The sequence below is a fragment of the Sebastes fasciatus genome, chromosome 21 (assembly GCF_043250625.1).
Source record: "Sebastes fasciatus isolate fSebFas1 chromosome 21, fSebFas1.pri, whole genome shotgun sequence".
Lineage (NCBI taxonomy): Eukaryota > Metazoa > Chordata > Actinopteri > Perciformes > Sebastidae > Sebastes > Sebastes fasciatus.
In genome coordinates this window covers 2064489-2083072 of record NC_133815.1, presented here as the reverse complement: position 1 = coordinate 2083072, position 18584 = coordinate 2064489, and the positions used below count along the sequence as shown (strand labels likewise).

Here is an 18584-nt window from a genome sequence, read left to right as displayed (position 1 = left end):
AGAGGGAGGGGGATCGAGGTAGAGACAGAGAGAGAGAGGGAGAGGGTGGGAGGGGTGAGCAATATGTGAGGTAGCAGAGAGGAGATAGGGAGGGAGCTGGTGTTACCTAGAGGGAGAGGCAGACAGAGAGAGAGAGAGAGAGAGAGAGGGAGCAGTGCTGCTGTATTATGTATCACTGAGTGACAGACGAGCCAGCGATCGAGCGCTGGTGACCGCCAGCAGACACAGAAACAGACGAGTGTGAAGAGGACGGAGGGGCGAGGCTGATGCATGCGGTAACCATGGCGCAGCCGTCTCCGTGCGCATCGCCGGGTACCCGTCGCCGTAGCGACGGCTCGGTGAGAGAGTGTCTGTTTTTCCCTATTTCTGAACGCAACGAGCAGGAGAGGCTGGAGGCCCTGGTACGCCGGAGAGCCGGAGGCACCGAGAGACGAGGAGGAGGAGGAGGAGGAGGAGGAGGAGGTGGAGGTGGAGGTGGAGGAGGGGGGGAGCCTCGGGACCACCTGGATAACAGGCCTAAACGCTGGACATGGGGAGGACCGCCTGATGGAGTAGAGGGTGAGTATGACGGGAGGTGAGGTGATGGAGAGAGTGGATGATGTCAGCGGTGGGTTGGTTTGAGATGTAGAACAGGAGAGAGCATTGGATGGGGGGGTTGGGAGGAGAGGTGTTTGGGGAGGAGGTCTGGAGGTCGGGGGGTGGGGGGGATGGTGGGATGAAAGGGTGGGGACGACAAAGCAGAGGAGGAAGAGTGGGTGTGAGGAGGATGAATGGGAGAAGTGATAGAGGTAAAGAAAGGAGCAGGGCAGAGGATGGAAAAGGGTGTGGAGGCTGCAATGCAGGAGCTGCTCAGCGCTTTGTCTCTAAACCTCATCAGGGTTAGGAGAGGCTGTGTGTGTGTTTACCATCACACACACTGAAGCTGTGCTTTTAAACTGGTAGCTGATGGTTCTGGCTTGTAAATGTGCTACAGGTGTGTGTTTGTATGTGTGTGTGTTATTGCTCTGTTGTTTTATTCCCGAGCTGGGAGGCAGCTCCAATTCCCAGAAGAGTTATACATCTAACCTTGAACGCACCAAGGCCGCTGACATAAACACAGACAGAGTGCGACATGAGGCTGCCTACTGTGCCAACATCTATCTCGTAGTTTATCTCTTTATTTCGTATCGCATCGTCCTCGTCTTCTCTGAGACATCTCCGCCATCAGAGCGCCACCGGCTTGGCTCTAGATCCTGCAGTGCATTCATAACGCCATCAATTATTCACAGTATACCCATCAACCCGGCCGTCCTGGCACTGACCCGGGATCAGGGTCCACCCAGCAGCTCCGTCTGGCTCCGGCCCGGCTGACTGGCAGAGAGGCAGCTCTGGGATCTGTGGGGACCCAGCAGAACGCTCACTGCAGCAGAAACAGCAGCATCTCATCTTACAGCTCCACTCGATTAAAGGACAGACAGTCACTAAAGTCTGTGTCTGTGTGTGTGCTGCGTATTTCTCTCTGCTTGAAGGTAGGCCACTTAAAAATCTGATAATTTCTCAGTTTATTTTGATGTTCAATCCATCATGGAGGCACTCGTCGTTTTTGTCTCATTCGTGTTCACATGCTTTATGTTCTGGAAAATTGAAAGAAATATGGAGGCAATTGATCGGTCAGCCATAAGCTGGCCTTCCTGGCTGTAAATCAACCAGCTATAACAAGCTACTTCAGCATGTTAATAATGCAAACAGGAAACATGCTAAGCAGACAACGCTCACTATGTTTACATGCACCGGTTCTTGCCCTTATTCCGCAAAAGACAAGCTCTTTAATTGGCTAAGAAGGATGAATTTTGCACTAATATTCTCGTTAACATGTAGCTGTGCATACTCCGATTAACGTAAAAGGCCCCCATGACATACATCCTACAGTTTAGCCCTTTTAAATAACTTAAATTTCCCTCCTTTTCTAACTGCAGTCATGTTGCTCCCGTGGTGTTAAACCCTCGCTGTCACCGTTCTGCAAGTTTTTGCAAAACTGCGTTCTTCAAGCTTTTCTTTTCACGGCTTCGCACGAGAACAGACTCTGACGCCGTAAACAGGCAAAGGGCTGTGTGTCGCAAACTGAATGTGCTGTATACATGTCCAAAGAATGCTCACAAAACCTGAATAATATCAGCACATCCCACATGTCTTAATCTGAAAATGCTCCATTCGGAATAAGGCCTAAACATAGCTGCGTTTACATGCACACTAATATTCTAATATTATTTTGAATATGACAATATAGTGAATTTGATACGGGTCATGTTAACAGCATATTCTGTTTGGATATTCTGAATTAAGCCTTATTCTGAATGGAGCATTTTCTGACTAAGACATGTGGGATATGCCGATATTATTCAGGTTTTAGGAGCATTCTTTGGACATGTATACAGAACATTCAGAATCTGGGTTTCTACGGCAGTTTGCGACACACGGCCTCTTGCCTGTTAACAGCCAGCTCTTTTCGTTGTACACAAACCAACTAGCCGACAGTTTGCAGAGATGCGTGCCCAAAAGAGAACGAAAAACACTGCTTTTAAACATTATGAAAGACTTGGATATCAACAGGTTTTGGATATGCACAAATTTTGCAATGCCGACCTTTTCAAGAAGGTGGTTGAAGGAGAGAGAGTCTGTATTTAACAGACTTTTACCGGCGACAGGCCTATTTTTTTGGGTCCATTTTCAGCCATTGTAGCAGCGTGGTTGTTCCACCACTTTGGTCCAGACTGATCTCAATAGCTACTGGATGGAGTTCCTGAATATTGTGTGACATTCATGGTTCCCAGAGGATGATTCCTGATGATTTTGGTGATGCTGTGACTTTCCCTCTGGCGCCACCGTGAGGTTGGTTCAGAGAGGAATGTCTCCACAACTGCTGGCTGCAGTTTGGTGCAGACATTCATGGTCTTTGCGGACTTTGTTGACTTTTCTTCTAGCCCCATCTTGTCATTGTCTGTCACCTAGCAACAGTTTCTCAATGGCTTCAACGCCGAGCATGTCGTGCAGATTTCCCATGCTCCTCACAAGTTCATTGTGAAGGCAGCTTTGTTTTACTCACAGCTTTATTGCAAGGTGTTCCACCACTCAGCATAACGAGGTCTCGATGTGTCAATTCCTGCTGGGAATCTTGTGTTGTACTGTTTATGTCAGGGTGTGTCTGTGTGTGTGTGTGTGTGGCTGTTACCTGTTGGTGTGTGAGTGACGCAGGTGTACGAGTGTGTGCGCGTGTAACGCTTTGCTTTCTCCGCTCTGCTTCACCTGCTGCCCAGGTAACCCTAAGACCCCGCCCTGCCATGCCATTGGCTCCGCTCAGCCCAATGAGCTTTCTGCTGCTTCCAACGCCAGACAATCCCGTAACGGTATTGACCACATGACTTTGTGTGTGTGTGCACTACGCTCATACCGCTCCCCCCCCCACCACCACCACCGCCACCGCCACCACCACCACGAGTCCTGCTGTCTCACCTGCAGCTGTTCCTCTGTGTCGCATGTGTGTGGACGTCTTTGTGCCGTCACCTCGGCTGTTAGAATGCTTTTATGGTGTGTGTGCACTGTCTGCTGATCAGTTCATTGCAGTGTTGCTTGTAAAGGCTTCTTTATCTTTATATATTTACTCGTTTCTTTGAGTAAATGACAAAACATGCTTCACTGTCACACTTCACAACATACATCTTTGCATCGAGATGCAGCCAAAGGGTTTCTGGGTAACTATAGTTCGCTTTTCCTCCAAAATCTCAACTACAAATGGTTTCTATCTGCAGTCCTTTGTGTCACACAAATGCAGAGATGTTGGGTTGGGCCGCCACCCAACATGGAGCTAGAAACAATCAGATGATTTCATTTATTTAATAGAGTTATGTTTTCTGGTTTCTGTTGCAAAGTTTTCTTTGTTAAGCAGAGTTTTTTTTTTTTAGCACATCATCTCTTTTTCGACAAAGGAAAAAACCACCTCAAGCGAGTGTAAAACGATGCGATACTTAAAAATGTACATTAAAATATGTGAATGGAAATACGGCTAATGACATTCGAATTCTAAAACAACATTTGAATGCTGCACAGCTTTTTTTAGATCATATTATTAGTATTATTCTATTTGTATATTCCAGTGGCTGCTGAAGATTGTTTCAGACTTGTGTGATCCAATAACATTTCCAATAACTCCAGAGCGTTGAAAGTCCTAAAGTCAACATTTATTGAGAAAAATTATAGATTCACAATTCGTTTATCTAACAAAATATTCTGCTTCAATCCATATTTGTTGGCTTTTAGCCTTTCAAAAACAACATTTTCACTGCGGTCAGAAAACAGTTTGCTCTCCCGCATGCACCTGTATCAACGGGGCGGTCGAGCAGCAATCTAACAACACCATAAATTACATTTATATAACCACAAAATCTATTTTTTTATTAAATTTTTTTAATGGTGATGACGTCATAAAATATGACGACAGACATTCAACGCCTCATTCGAAACCTCAATAGAAGCTTTGAATGTATAAAAATGACATTCGGTACAGCCCTAGTGTTTCCACTCCTCCTGTGAGGCTAATGGGTGTCTGGTTTGGAGCCCCCCCGCTATGCACACACACACACACACACACACACACAGACACATGCACTCCCCCACCCTTATCACAACAAAGGGCTGCTCCACTTCCTGTCTTCCTGGCCCAGGGCCGTGTTTAGTGATGCATACATATCATTCTCACCGGGAAGCCCAGTCTATAACCCTCTACACACACACACACACACACACACAAACACACACACCCACCATACATCATACCAGACAGTCACCCTGTAGCTATCCGTGAAACGTATTAGACCCCATCTACACACAGGCAAAAATCAGATCAACACACACACACACACACAACATCCAGCAGACATTTCCAATCATCCCTGTTCCACATTACAGAACCAGCCGCTGCAGAAATCCATTTTTTTTTTTTTTGCACTTTTGTTCCAAACCCGCAAGCACTTTCACCCAAACTTGCACTTTTATTATATTTCTAACGTACTAATTTCATCACCAGTTGGTTGAGAGCACAATAATGTTGTTTTATAATATATATCACAGACTGTATATATAGATGGACGACGCGTTTCCACTTGCCTAGCTTAGCTAAGCACAAACAACTAGCTTGTTATAAAGTAGCAAAATCTGCCTAATTAACCTGTTAAATCTTGTTTTATAACTGTTTTTGCTGAGATAAGTTAAAAGACTGCTGCCTGAAATGGGAGAGTTATTGATCTTCTCATCTAAAGCTTCACCAGAAAGTAAATAATCCCCAAAATGTCTGAACTATTTTTGTTAGAAAAGATAATATACAGGACAACGTTATCATTTAGTAGCATTAGAAACCTGAATTACCCCCGTCCGGATATTAATCTGAATATCATCAAACACATCACTTAAACTCACAGTAATCAGATTACACTGTGCATGTGGATGTTGTCATGGTGCCTTCAGCTGCTGTAGGAAACATTCTCCTCCAGCTGCCTCTGTATCTCTTCATCCTCCATTTCATGATGAAGCAGGTTGCTCTCTGTTCTGCTGCTTCATCCCTGCTTCACATCACCAAGGTTAATTTATTCTGCAGCCTGCACGGCGTATCGATCCGCTGGATTATTTTCTGTGTGAGCCGGCAGTTTTGTGTTTGTCGTGTGACGAGTGTTTGTTGTCGGGGGATCGGGGATGTTTTTTATTGAGGGTGACATTTATATCCTCCTTCGATACAGCAGCAGCCGGTACTTTGATTCACTGTCATGTATGTGTCCATCTGTTTTTTTTTAATCAGTCAGTGACTTCCTGTCTCCACCTGGGATAGATCAGCCAATCAACAAACAGCTCTCCAACTCTTCAGCCGCCCTCCATTCACCGGAGAGAGGTAAGAGAGTGTTCACATCAGAATCAGAAATACTTTATTCATCCATGGGGGAAAATTCGGAAGTTGCAGTTACTCTTATATAAAAGCATAAAGAAATATATAATAAATAGAAATGAAGGAGAATGTAAAATGTTAATTATGTACATAATGCTACTATATATAACACAATATATGTAGAGTAATATAAATAATTAATACAAATAAGAGTATGTACATCAAACACATGTAATATTTAACCAGTGTGTGAATAAGTAAATACAAAATAAAAAGGCTGAGGAGTGAGATCTATTAAGTGTTTTAAAATATGAATGCAAGAACGGTATAAATAATAATTAAATATAATACAGTATTAATGCTAGAGTATTGCACAGTTGACACATGATTGAAAAAACATGTTGAAGGTCACACGGTACAACACCTAAACAATACACTATGTTACCCTTATGCATGTTATATGTGCATCAATAAACTGTTAATAAATAGTTTACTGATCAGTAATTATCGTCTCTTACCAGCTATGATGTATGCGATGTGACATGGTTGGTACCGACGGATTCATTAGGTTTTCTAGTTTCACATGACACCAGTATCTTCACTTTAGTTTTAATACTGAGCCCGCCACAACCTCCGAGAGATCGGTGACCCATCGTATTTTTAAGGTTAATTAAAAATCGCAAGTTGCATTAATGCATTAAAAGAAACTTTGACAGCTCTATTTTTAAGATGTCCAGGTACATATAATACAAGTACTACCAGGGTTCAATGTTAATGTTTATTTTTTCACGGTGGGTCAGAATCTACTTGCCCAGAGTCAATTTTTACTTTCCTTTATACAAATTGTTTTATTTATTAGTGTTTATCAAATAACAACAAAAATTGAAATTATGTTTTATCCGCCTTAATCTCAAACTTGAAGCAAAGCTATTACTACAAATACATCTGTCTCTATTAGGATCACAGGGAAGGGAAGAGAGCATCTCTTTTATTTGTTGTGAATATAAGTGTGTCTCTCATTGGCTGATTTTCTGTGTCATCGTCATTGTGTGTGCGTGACCCGTCAGTGTCTTTTGTGTCCCAAACAGCTTCCCCCAACAACCACAGACCGTACAGAAGTTCCTCCAACCGCAGGAGCATCACTGGACTCCCCGAAGAGATGTCCAAAGCCAAAACACCCACGGTCAGTCCTTACACGCACACACATAGAACTAGACACTTGCAACCTCATTAACAGTGAGCTGTTCAAGACTGAAAGGGCATATTAACAAGTGTTGTAACACATTTTGTAGATGTATGTAGATATATGCACACACCTGATGTGCCTGGATGCTGGTAGAGTTGTTGCTGCTGTTGTTTCTTCAAAATAAGACCACTTTTCCCACGAACCTTGTTGGTTTATTTTGGAAAGAAGATATTACCGCTGTGGTTAAACCATAGAAAAAGAATAGTAGCCGAACAAACATTGAACTGTTTTCTGTGGTCATTTGACTAGTACAAAAGAATATTGTGATTGTTTTTAGTTGTTATGGCGACAACACCTGTCAGCGGGGCCGTAAAGTGTGGTCGCTTTAGTTATCTAGGTAGCTTTTCCTTTTCCTTTTCCTTGTAGCGGTGGGGAGTGATACCTCCTCCTAACATACAGCGACCGAGCGAACTCTGGCGAATGCAGCGCGAAATATAGTCCACATATACTACGAGCGATGTCACTCTCTACTACATAGAGGGAGTGAGTTTATGATCAGTTACTGTCAGTGTCGATTTTAGACCAGTGAAAATAGGTTGGAGGTGCGTGAAACTTCGCATAAATAGAGCCAAGGCGATCATCTGTTCGCTGACGCACGGAGCAAGTTAGGTTACATCTTCATCGGGAAAAACTGAAACAATCCGATGTTGGCTCGATCGCATCGCGTCCAGTTAGGAAGAGGTGTGAGAAGGAGAAAGAAGATCCAGTTTCTTTTACCAATGACTGTGTTTTCTTCTATTCTGACTCAACTGTTGCTCAGAGGGATTTTTGTCTCTTTTAATTGTCAGTTTGGTAGAACCATTGGACAGCGATTTGTTCTCCATGTACTGAACTAAACAACATAACAAGCTAAAAGCATGAAACACCATTCAGACATATAGAGTAGTCCTCTCAGACATCTGACTGGACACAATCAAGCTTTGTGGCAGCAGATTACTGACTTTTCAGTAGTTATAATCATGCTGTATGTTGTATAAAATCATGCTTCATGTCACGGTTGACTACTTGTTTATAATGTGTGATCTTGTTATTATCACAGTAATATTTGTAAATGTGACTTGCAGGGGGAGACTGCAAACACACCGGTCCGCAGTTCTTCCTTCAGGGCCAACAGCAAGGGCCCTGCCACACCGAAACGGTACAAAACACACACACACACACACACACACACACTAACATGTACACACACCTCACCTGGATTAGAGTCCAGGTGATCTGATGTGTCTGTGTTGGTTTTCAGGGTGAGGTCGAACAGGAGTCGCGCCCAGTCGCCCTGCTCCCCCGGCCAGTACCCCCCCTCCCCGCTCCGGCAGAGGGCCCCCACCCCCGGCACCGACGACAGGGGTCACAACGAGGTCAAAGGTCACGGCACCCTGGAGAGGAAATCAACCAAATCTGAGACCTCGGAGAAAAAGATCCCCAAATCCACCAGCAGAGAACTGAATGCAGGTAAAGGCACAGTGTGTCTCTGTATAGCTGCACATGAATTCACTGTAATGGAAGAATATTCAGCTGCATTTCCACACAGACCTTTGAAAGGACTAAATAATTAACTCAAGAATGTCCACTTAATGTGATATTCTGACTCCTGAAAGATTTGTCCAGACAGGTTTCTTTTTTGTTAAGTCATACTGCACCACTCCACCATCTTTGTCTCCACGTTACAGAGTCTCCGAGCACGCCCACGGGCCGGAGTGTCGGTGGGACGACGGATGCTGAGGAGGCGTCCAGACTGCTGGCAGAGAGACGACGTCTGGCCCGAATACAGAAGGAGCAGGAGGAGAGACAAAGGCAGGAGGACGAGAGGTGGGTGTAGTTTTAAGAATAAGAATAATGAAGTCATTCCTGAGCTCCAGCTTCTCAAGTGTGATGATTTGATGCATTTATTGGTGAACTGAAATCTTTGGATTATTAGTCCGACAAAACAAGACATTTGAAGTCGTCACCTTTGGATCTGGGAGTTTTTTTTAATTTAATCAAGAAAATAATTGACAGATTAATTGATAATGAAAACAATTGTTAGTTGCAACCCTAATATACATGTTTATTTGTATGTGTATTTATGTATGAATGTGCACACTTGCACTTGAAATGGAAGAAACAAATCGTATTTAGATATAAGTATACACTGTATCATTATATTATAATAACCTGTTAAAATAACCAAATCTTTATTATTATTATTATTATTATTGTAAAGACAGATTTATTTATCTAATAATTTAGTTATTTATTTAGTTATGTCTTTTGATATCTTTTGATATTTTGTTTTGGATGTTTTTCTATTTTAGATTTATGATTCTCCACTTTTGGAGTTCTTTTTTTTTTATTATCATTATTTTCTTCTACTATGATTATTGCTGTGCACCAAGATAACAAGGCCCACTCCTTGTATGTGAACACCTACCTGGCAATAAACCTGTTGAGATTTGACACATAAATCCAACAGGAATTTGTCTTTTTAGCTGCATTTTCAAGTATTTCAGTTGTCATTCTGGGATAAATCTCGGTATTAATTTACATAATAAAACTATAACAGTTTACAGTTTTAAACATATGATATCTGTGATAGACGATGACCAACGTAGTCCCCATGATTTATCATTTAACAATCAGGTTTGTCCAGTTCTAACAAGCTAATGAACATTATTTTTTTATTATTATTTTATATTTAATTAATTTACTATTTATTTACTTTATTTATTTTTTCTTTTCTTTTATTTATTTATTTATTTTTCTTATTTTTTCATTTGGACATTTGGGGGTGGGGGAGAATTGATGACTGATGTTTTTGTATAGATTGTATTTCTTGTTGTGGAAAAATGGAAAATCTTGATGAACAAATTGTTTAAAAAAAAAAAAAAAAGATGGTGCTAGTGTTGTATGGTGGCCTGCACAGCTCAAACCTGCATGTGTTGGTCCAGGCTGAGGGCTGAGGAGGAGCAGAGGAGGCAGCAGGAGGAGAGAGAGAGGCAGGAGAGGGCCGCACTGCAGGCCGAGGAGGAGAGAGTGAGGCGGGAGGAGGAGAGGAGGAACCGGGAGGATGAGGAGAGACGGCAGAAGGAGCAGAGATGGAAGGACATGCAGGATCAGCTGGACAGAGAGGTCAGCTCACATTCATGTTACATAATATGTTTATTTGTGTGATGTTGCTCAAGTAAGTCCTCGTGGTTGCAGCTGTCTGGATGTGATGAGATGTCAAGTTAATGATAATAATATTTACTGTTTCGTTGACTTTGACACCAGAAACCTTGACAGACAGGAAGGCAATCCAGACATATTAAATTATGAAGAAATAACACAGAAAAAATAAATTTATATACATCATCCATGAAAAGTACTGCTAGGTTTTAACATAAGCTTTAAGACAAACATGGGAGCCGATACAGAGAAGAGAAAACATATATGCATTTTTCTTATTTTACAGAAAGCATGTTAAGACCTCGTTAAGACCTCGTTAAGACCTCGTTAAGACCTCGTTAAGACCTCGTTAAGACCAGACCTTTTTTCATTTTTTTTCTGTGTTATTTTTCAGACGCTTCAAAAAATGAGATGTTGTATTTTTCACTGTTGAAAGCAATTTGCTGCTCTTTGCATCGTTGACTGAGACAAACTCAAAATAATGACAATACTTCCAGCGGTTGGAAGTATGCCTCTCTTCCTCTCCCTCAGGGCACGGTCACACATGTGCGAATGGCCAACTCGACAAGATGCGAAGATGCATGCTGACCTGCCACACGTTCACGTCATCGTAACATAAGCCTACCTGGCACAAAACAGAAATTACTAAGAAGCATTACTTGGATTGATAACTGTAATATAAGTACTGTTTTGGAAATTGTAATCCCTTACACTACTCGTTAGTGGGGAAAGTAATAATATTACAGTACTGCTCAACACTGGTTGTATGAGGTACTTATCCATAGTCAGTGTATTACTACCTACAGTAGATGGCGGTCTGTACGCCCCCAGTTTGGAGAAACAGACAGGAGTAACAGCACGGGAGAAAAACATATTTTAGACACCTAAAAAAATCTAAATCAGTTTAAGTATGCGCTATATTTTGAATATTTTCACTGCTTTACCTCGCCATCAGACAGCTCTTTCTGACGGGGAACTGAAGCCGTTATCTACGCTCTCTTTAAAGCCACCAGACTCCTTTGACAAAAATAGTAATTTTACCTCTCAGAACACTGGAGTTGCTGGTCTGCCGCTCCCTCGATCGATTTGTGTTATTGTGTGACTCTGCTAAATCCGAACTAAGACTACAACTCAACTCTACTTTTACAGAAAGAGTGAAGTATAGAAAGAAGATGTGACTGATGTTACTGGGTGTTTTTCAGAGGGAGGAGGCCTGCCTGCGTGCCCAGAAAGAGGCCGAGAGGAAGAGGCAGGAAAGAGAGCTGCTGCACATCCAGGAGGAGCAGGAGAGGCTGCAGAGGAAGAAGGTATCAGAGAGATCTTCTTCACATGACACATGTTGTCATGAATCATACTGATGTTATTGATTTAACAAACAAAGATAAGATAAAAAGATAAAAACAAAGTGTGTGTGTTTTCACAGAGAATCGAGGAGATCATGAAGAGAACACGGAAGAATGAAGCAGAGCCTCTGACTGGTGCTGCAGGTGAATGTTAAACACAGCTCGTCATGACGTCACTTCCTGCAACATGGCAATTTGATTTATTTTTATTTGTTTTGTCCTGTTGTTCACTCCAAGACTCACCATTCTCCTCCAGCATAATTAGTTTTCTGTATAATTAAATGAGTCTCAGCTGCAGTGTGACTCAGCAGTGTTATACAGGCGGGGGAACAGCGCCTCCTGGTGGTTTAAAGGCAGAACACCACGTATACTGCAGCATCCGTTGAACTCTCTAAACCCAAAATAGCTTCACATTACTGCTGTTTTATCAGCACAGATGGGTTCAGAGGAGGTGAGACACACTGATTACTTTAATATTGCACACTGAGTTACAAAACCTGCCAAATACGTGATGTAGAAGTGCTGTTTCACTTGTCTTATTGTCACAGAATTGAACCTGTGACTAACAAACAGTTACAGGTGAAACATCACATTTACTGCACATAATATCAGATTATATTCCGGGTGTCATGACAGGCTTTACATTTCCACTCAATTATTTATTTTTAAGTGTTAGATTATTTAGTCCTTCGCGTCGAAAGGTGTCGAAACATCTGATCAGGATGCCTCCTGGACGCCTAACTTCTGGAGGTATTCCGGGCACGTCCAACAGGTAAGAGGCCCCGGGGGTAGACCCAGAACACACCGGAGAGATTATATATCTCGTCTGGACTGGGAACGCCTCGGGATCCCCCAGGAAGGGCTGGAAAACGTTGCTGCGGAGAGGGACGTCTGGAATTCCCTGCCAAGCCTGCTGCCCCCGGATAAGAGGAAGAAAATGGATGGATGGATTATTTAGTCCAATTCTAAAAAATAGAATGATATGGAACAATGGAAAGCAGAGGTCTCCACCAATTAGCTTGCTAAAGGTTCAATATGTACATCATTTTGATGAACACAAAGATGCTTTGTAAATCTGTTTTGTCTGTTAAATTTCTATACAATCAAATTCACATCACATCACATCCCGCTCCCTTCTGTCACAAAATGATTATTTTACAATCAGCTGTCAGTTAAAGGAGTTACTCTGCTTCCAAGTTTGGTTACATCACTGACGGTGTAACATTAGGTGATGTTAGCAGACTAATAAGCACACACCAGATTTGCCAATAAAAGACAACAAATATGCTATTTTGGACTGGGTAACAGAGTCTTTTTTCGTGTCAGTCCGTAAAAGATGTTTCTTCACCAAAGTCCACAGCAACTTTTCATGGGACTTTCCGGCTGTTAGCGGTCTATGAACAAAGAAGGTAAAAGAGCTGAAAACAACAGTCTCTGTTTACCAAACTGACAAAGAAGGCCGACGCAGCAACAGAGGCTTCGTTTAGTGGCGCACATCCTTAACGAAACACAAAAAGCCCTTCGCCTACGGGGAGATACTAATAGAGGCGATGACTGCGGAGGCTGAAACGTTATTAAAGGATATAAGACAGAAATGATGTCTGCTATTGGCGATGCACTTGGTGCCATCAGTAGCTCTCGGGCACTTTTCATTTTGTCAAATTAGCTCTCAGAGGAAAAAAGGTTTGAGACCTTTGACTTAAAGTAAGTAACCAGCAACTGTTTTTGTGGATCAATTCATTCATTAAATGACTGAACAGTTCACCTCTATTATAATGTTCACCACTGAATTTCCCAGACAACGTAACCTTTAAACGCCGCTGTGTGTTGACAGTGTCTGACATGATGCCGGAGGGTGCAGTCACCTCGGAGGACGCCCCGACTCCAGCTGAAGCCCCCGTCATCATGCTGGGACCTCTGGAGAATAAGAGCTTCGTGGACGAGCTGTCTGACGGAGTCCAGTCCATGGACGTCAGGTGAGACGTCTTTGTTTGTCTCTGTTTTAACCGTCCATGATTTAACTCTCAGGTGTTGTCTCTGGTTTTGTTCACACTGCAGAACTTCATGCTCAATTTACTTCTTTTTTTTACTCTGCATGTTTTTGTTATTATAACACAAATAATTACTGGTGTTTTGTAGTTTTTTGCACATTGTCTGCCAAGTTCTGTCTGCATTGAGGTGACTCCCCACACACTAATCAGCCTTTTTGGCTTCTTTTTCTTCCAGTCCTGCATCTCATTGTCTTCCCATGCTGCTCATCCAAACAGACAAAAGTCTTGTATAGGGTGTCTGAGATGAAGGGAGAGAGATTTATTTATTTATTGTCAGGGAACACTGATACATTCAGTGTTAAAGGGCAGGTCCATCATTTTTTTTTTAGGTTTTTATGTCATTCTGTAGCTTCCAGGGGTGTCCTTTATGTATTCAAATCCCAACATTCAAATTTTGGTCAAAGTACGTACGTTTTAGCATCAAAATGCTGTTTCCCCTTCAAGCTCTTCTAAAAACTTTCCCCCACGTGACCTGACGTAGGTTTCTCATGATGACGCTGCTACATGTACAGTATACTGTATATACATCTTCATAGTCAGCGTATTAATACAGTAACTTAGATGGCAGTCGGCGTGCTCCCAGTTTGGAGAAGCAGACAGGAGTACCGGCAGGAAGCTAATCAACGTACTGCTGTGGATGCCACTAGTTCAGATCAGAAAGTCACACAATAACACAAACTAACTAACCGATCGATGCGGCGGTAGACCAGCAACTCCTGTGTTCTGAGAGGTAAAAGAACGCAGGTGGACCCGTCCTTTAATATTCATACCAAATATACACAAACATGGAGACTGCTTCCATCCAGATCTCGTTTTGTAGCTCATCACGAAACCTAAAAATGTTTAAAATGACTTTTGAAAAGTGCTAATTTCTAAAATATCCTGTCTCTGTCATCATTGTGTTTTTAAGTTCTCCATCTGTCTCCATCAGTCCAGTGTCCAGGGACGAGCAGCCGAGCGTTCATGAGTTTTCCCCGCTCACAGAGGGGACGGACGGCTGCCCTCTGGAGCACCTTATGGACCTCGACGCCCAGGGCCGAGAGCAGCGTCAGGGCACCGAGACGGCCCCCTACCCCAAACTGCAGGCCGACAGCGGGGTCGGAGACCTCAACAAGAACCTGCTGATTCAAGCGTACAGCGGCGCCTCTGAGTCCTCTCAACTCATCAACAGCATCGGCCCGAGCAAACTGGACGTCCAGTAGCCAGGTAGACACCCTCCACCTCTTCTACCCATCACAATCTGTTAACTCCACGTGGTGGTTAGTACCGCTCAGCCTCTGACAGTTGTATGATGTCGTCAGCGTCTCTGGAGGAGCTTTAATATTTAACAGAAAGTCTGCGTTACAAACTGGGGGCTGGTGTTTGAAAGACATGGCGGATTACCAGTAGGGCTGCTCCCATTTAATCAATTAGTCGACTAATCGGTCGCTTTGGTCTTAGTCGACTAAGATTTCTTTAGTCGATTAGTTGTTTTTTTATGCTTTTTTCATGCTGAATGACTTTTTTCTAAGACACTTATGAGCACATCTCTGGTAAACACCAGATTTAAAGTGGTGCTTCAGTGTGATTCTTTGTTTTAGAGGTTCGAAAACAGCGTACAGAGTAGTGTGGACGGCTGTCCCGAATACCATTTTTGGGGCTTCAAAGCTTCGGCGAGAAATATTCGAAGGTATTCAAAGCTTCGGCACTGACGTGTCTCAGTGTCTGTAATCAGCCAGTTTGCAGCTGTCAGACAGAATATTGTGCATGAAGTGAAGAAACAAGGAGCTGCAGAAATCTGACGACAGGAAGCTAATTAACGTTTTTTAGTTGATTAACTTGGTGAGCGCTCACACAGTTTCCCAAATCATTCTGCTGATTAGGACATAGATACACTTGTGTGATGGGTTTTAGTGAATCATCATGAAGGTATTACAGATTAAAAACACAGATTGATGGTAGGTTTGAACAGTTTCCATTTTGTCTTCCTTCTCTCTTCTCAGGAGCTGGAAGTTACTGTAGAAACAGGACGACCAGACCAAGAGACCGACCGTCACTTCTGTCTGCAACAACAATAACAACAACAATCATCTCCACAAGGAACAAATGCTGAACAACTAATTTCACATCTGTATTACCAAACCTCGCATAACAGTAAAGCTTCTGGCCACATTTTGAGGCAGTGCAAATGGGCAATTTTGACTCTCACAAACACAAAAACATGCAAATAATGTGTTATGACATGGTTATGTGGCAGAGAAGGAGGTGGGATCAGCATTGTTGCATGTTTGTCATATGAAGAATTTGAGTTTAGGAGAGTGAAACGATTGTAAAATAAGGAAACACTTGCTGCTGAAAACTTAGTTCACATTATAAAACTTACTGTAAAGGCATGAGCTGAGGATTCAAGGTTAATGTCAGCCTAAATCTGCACACATTAACCTACATTTTTGTTTACAGATTACATATTTTTTTTGCATTTAAGACATCTCACAAAATTCCCAGACTTCCTGTTGTGATTGCCCGGCTGCACTGCCACAAGATAAAACTTGAGTATCACCCGCTTCAATCTCTCATCCCCCTGCTTTTGTAAAACTCTGTAAATAGACGCGACTGGGAGTCAGGAGGAGTCAGGGAGCGGCTCTGTAGCAGATTATCTGGAGGGGAAGCAGTAAAAAAAAACAAAAAACTGTTGTGTGAATCCTGTGTAGCATTTTCAGTGAGGACTAGCTAGTTGAGCTGTTAATGGTTGTAGCCGTGTACTTGAACAGTGTGTGGGAGTTTCTGTCCGATGGTTCTTGTGTGTTTATCTCTACTGCTGACGGCGACTCCTACTTCTATAAAAATCCAGTCTGCTGTAGATTCCCCCCGTCACCCTGCTGGACGCTGGAGAAGAAAACTGATATTATAACCCCGCTGTTGACCCATAACTCTTAGCCTGTCGCTTTGGTTTTTTCCTGCTGCTTGTCACTTGATCGATGGACGTTTCGTGGACAATCCACAGCGAGGACGAAAAAGGTCGGGACACACAGTGTGTTGTGTATTTGTCTGGCACTTACTGTAACCACGCTAGCTGCAGTTTGTAGTGTGCACTTAACAGTAGTTGTGTGTTTCACTGCTCCGAAGACGCTTGTATCTCCACACTCCCCCTCGACTAAAATATACCTCACCAAGTCAGAACGGAGTCTGGTGTGAAGCAGCGGTCACCACCTTTCTCATCACCTCTGAGGCCTTAAACCTCTGTGCAGTCAAAACAACCCGTCCTCTGTGCTTCGCCCTCAGGCTGTGTTTCATGCAGCATGTTCACTTTTTGATGTTTAAAGGCCCTTTTCCACTAAAAGATTGAAAGAAGAAGAGAAACAAGAACTACGAATACCCCTCGAGCAAGTCTGTGTCAGGCAGATCAGGTTGGATTACCAGCAGAGCAAAGCATGCAACTACCCTGGGGCCACCGGCTCTCAAGGGCCACTAAAGCCCCAGATTTACTGTGTAGATGATCAGGGCACTAGCAAGGATTAGAGAAAGACTGAGGTAATAAATCCAAACTCCCCCAGCAGAAACCCACCCACCGAAAACAAAATCGACCAGGCACCAACCAGACTCTGTACAAATGTCAGAGTATTTAAGGAAAATCACATTCTAGTTATTCAGTTATATATGTTTTGTAAGTCTGATCTCCCTACCTTGTGGTCTGGTGCCAGGTATGTCATTCTGGTGAAGAATACTAAATTCCTAATTCCTAATTTATTGAGGTTTTTATCTGGAAATTGTCAAGAAAATATTTGAATCAATCTTTAAAAAACCCAACAGGTGAAGGATACTACATTTCTTTATTTTTTTTAAATTTAGTTTATGTATTAGTCTGCATCAAAACAGTCAAAAAAATATTTGAATCAACCTTAAAAAAATCATCCTCCTCTTCATGCCATTATAAACCTTCCAAATTCCCAGTATGATCTCAGTCACTGAGACTTTCTGTGGGGTGGGAACTGTTGGAAAGGAGTCCAATTTGGATCCAGGTGCAAAAGAGAGTTCTTTAGAAACCTTATTGTTGTGGAAAAGCAGCTCCTCTGCTCCTCCAAGGTGCCACATTGAGGGGGAAAATGCGTTTACCCGTCACTGCTGCAACCTTCAGCACATTGTTTTATGTTCTCACTCTCCTGCCGGCTTCCCTCTCTCCATGTTATTCCTCCAGATTCTGCTGAAGCTCATCGTAAGAGGGTCTCCGGGGTCCCCTTGTATATGAAGTAAAAATAAAGGACATAATGTTTATCCTAATATTACTTAACTCTGTGACACTGCAGCTTGGTGGAATATATCATTGTAGATGTGGTGCATGGATAACTGCTGAAAAAGAACAATAAACATCATCAAGCCATGTGTGTCGGTGAGCTGGATCAATAAATATAATAAATGGCAAACAGACACTTTTGGTTGAGGAGATGAAACGAAGATTCAAAACTGTATGAGATGTTTAATCTTTGACGTTCATAACAAGTGACTTGTAGTGTAGAGCTTAATGCAGCCACTTTTATTTATCATTATATCTCCACTGTGTGTTGACTTCATGCTGCACTGAAATTAAAACTGATCTGCAAAAGTTGAAGTGAATAATTAATCTTTACTTGAGATTCCTAGACAGGGCTGAATTCATGAGATCTCCAGACTTATTGTGTGTCCACTAGTTTGTGCTAAATTAATTGAAAATGTATTTGGTAATATGCACCAAACGAGCAGGTTCCATATGGAGGATGGAACCTGCCAAAATCAAAAATAAATGAATAGATAAATAAATGTCATTAAATGTAACAAAAATAATATTAAAAATAAATGTTGCCATTAATTAATTGATAAAATATGACATAAATTGATATTTATGTCTTAATTTATTTATTTATATATATTTGTGTTATGTA

The 18584-nt window shown here is 42.3% G+C and overlaps 1 protein-coding gene across 7 annotated transcripts in view; it reads left to right on the top strand.

The window, feature by feature from the left end:
• The window catches only part of map7d2b (MAP7 domain containing 2b), a 29689-nt gene extending 11643 nt beyond the window's left edge, over nt 1-18046 (top strand). Inside the window, exons 4-16 of one of the 7 annotated variants that reach the window (XR_012592123.1) lie at nt 384-558; nt 3294-3383; nt 5825-5914; nt 6976-7091; nt 8219-8292; nt 8395-8603; nt 8822-8960; nt 10079-10259; nt 11498-11602; nt 11719-11782; nt 13473-13614; nt 13865-14419; nt 14621-14758. Coding sequence is in view for 5 of the 7 variants with exons in the window: in XM_074621558.1 (XP_074477659.1) it covers nt 384-558; nt 3294-3383; nt 5825-5914; nt 6976-7091; nt 8219-8292; nt 8395-8603; nt 8822-8960; nt 10079-10259; nt 11498-11602; nt 11719-11782; nt 13473-13614; nt 14600-14891 (1677 nt within the window). In the remaining 2 variants the exon portion in view is untranslated. Of the gene's footprint in view, nt 1-383; nt 559-3293; nt 3384-5824; nt 5915-6975; nt 7092-8218; nt 8293-8394; nt 8604-8821; nt 8961-10078; nt 10260-11497; nt 11603-11718; nt 11783-13472; nt 13615-13864; nt 14420-14599; nt 14896-15671 lie in introns of those variants that run through there. The other 6 variants (XR_012592124.1, XM_074621558.1, XM_074621560.1 and 3 more) reach the window with 6 other exon arrangements.
• Nucleotides 18047-18584: the final 538 nt, after the last annotated feature.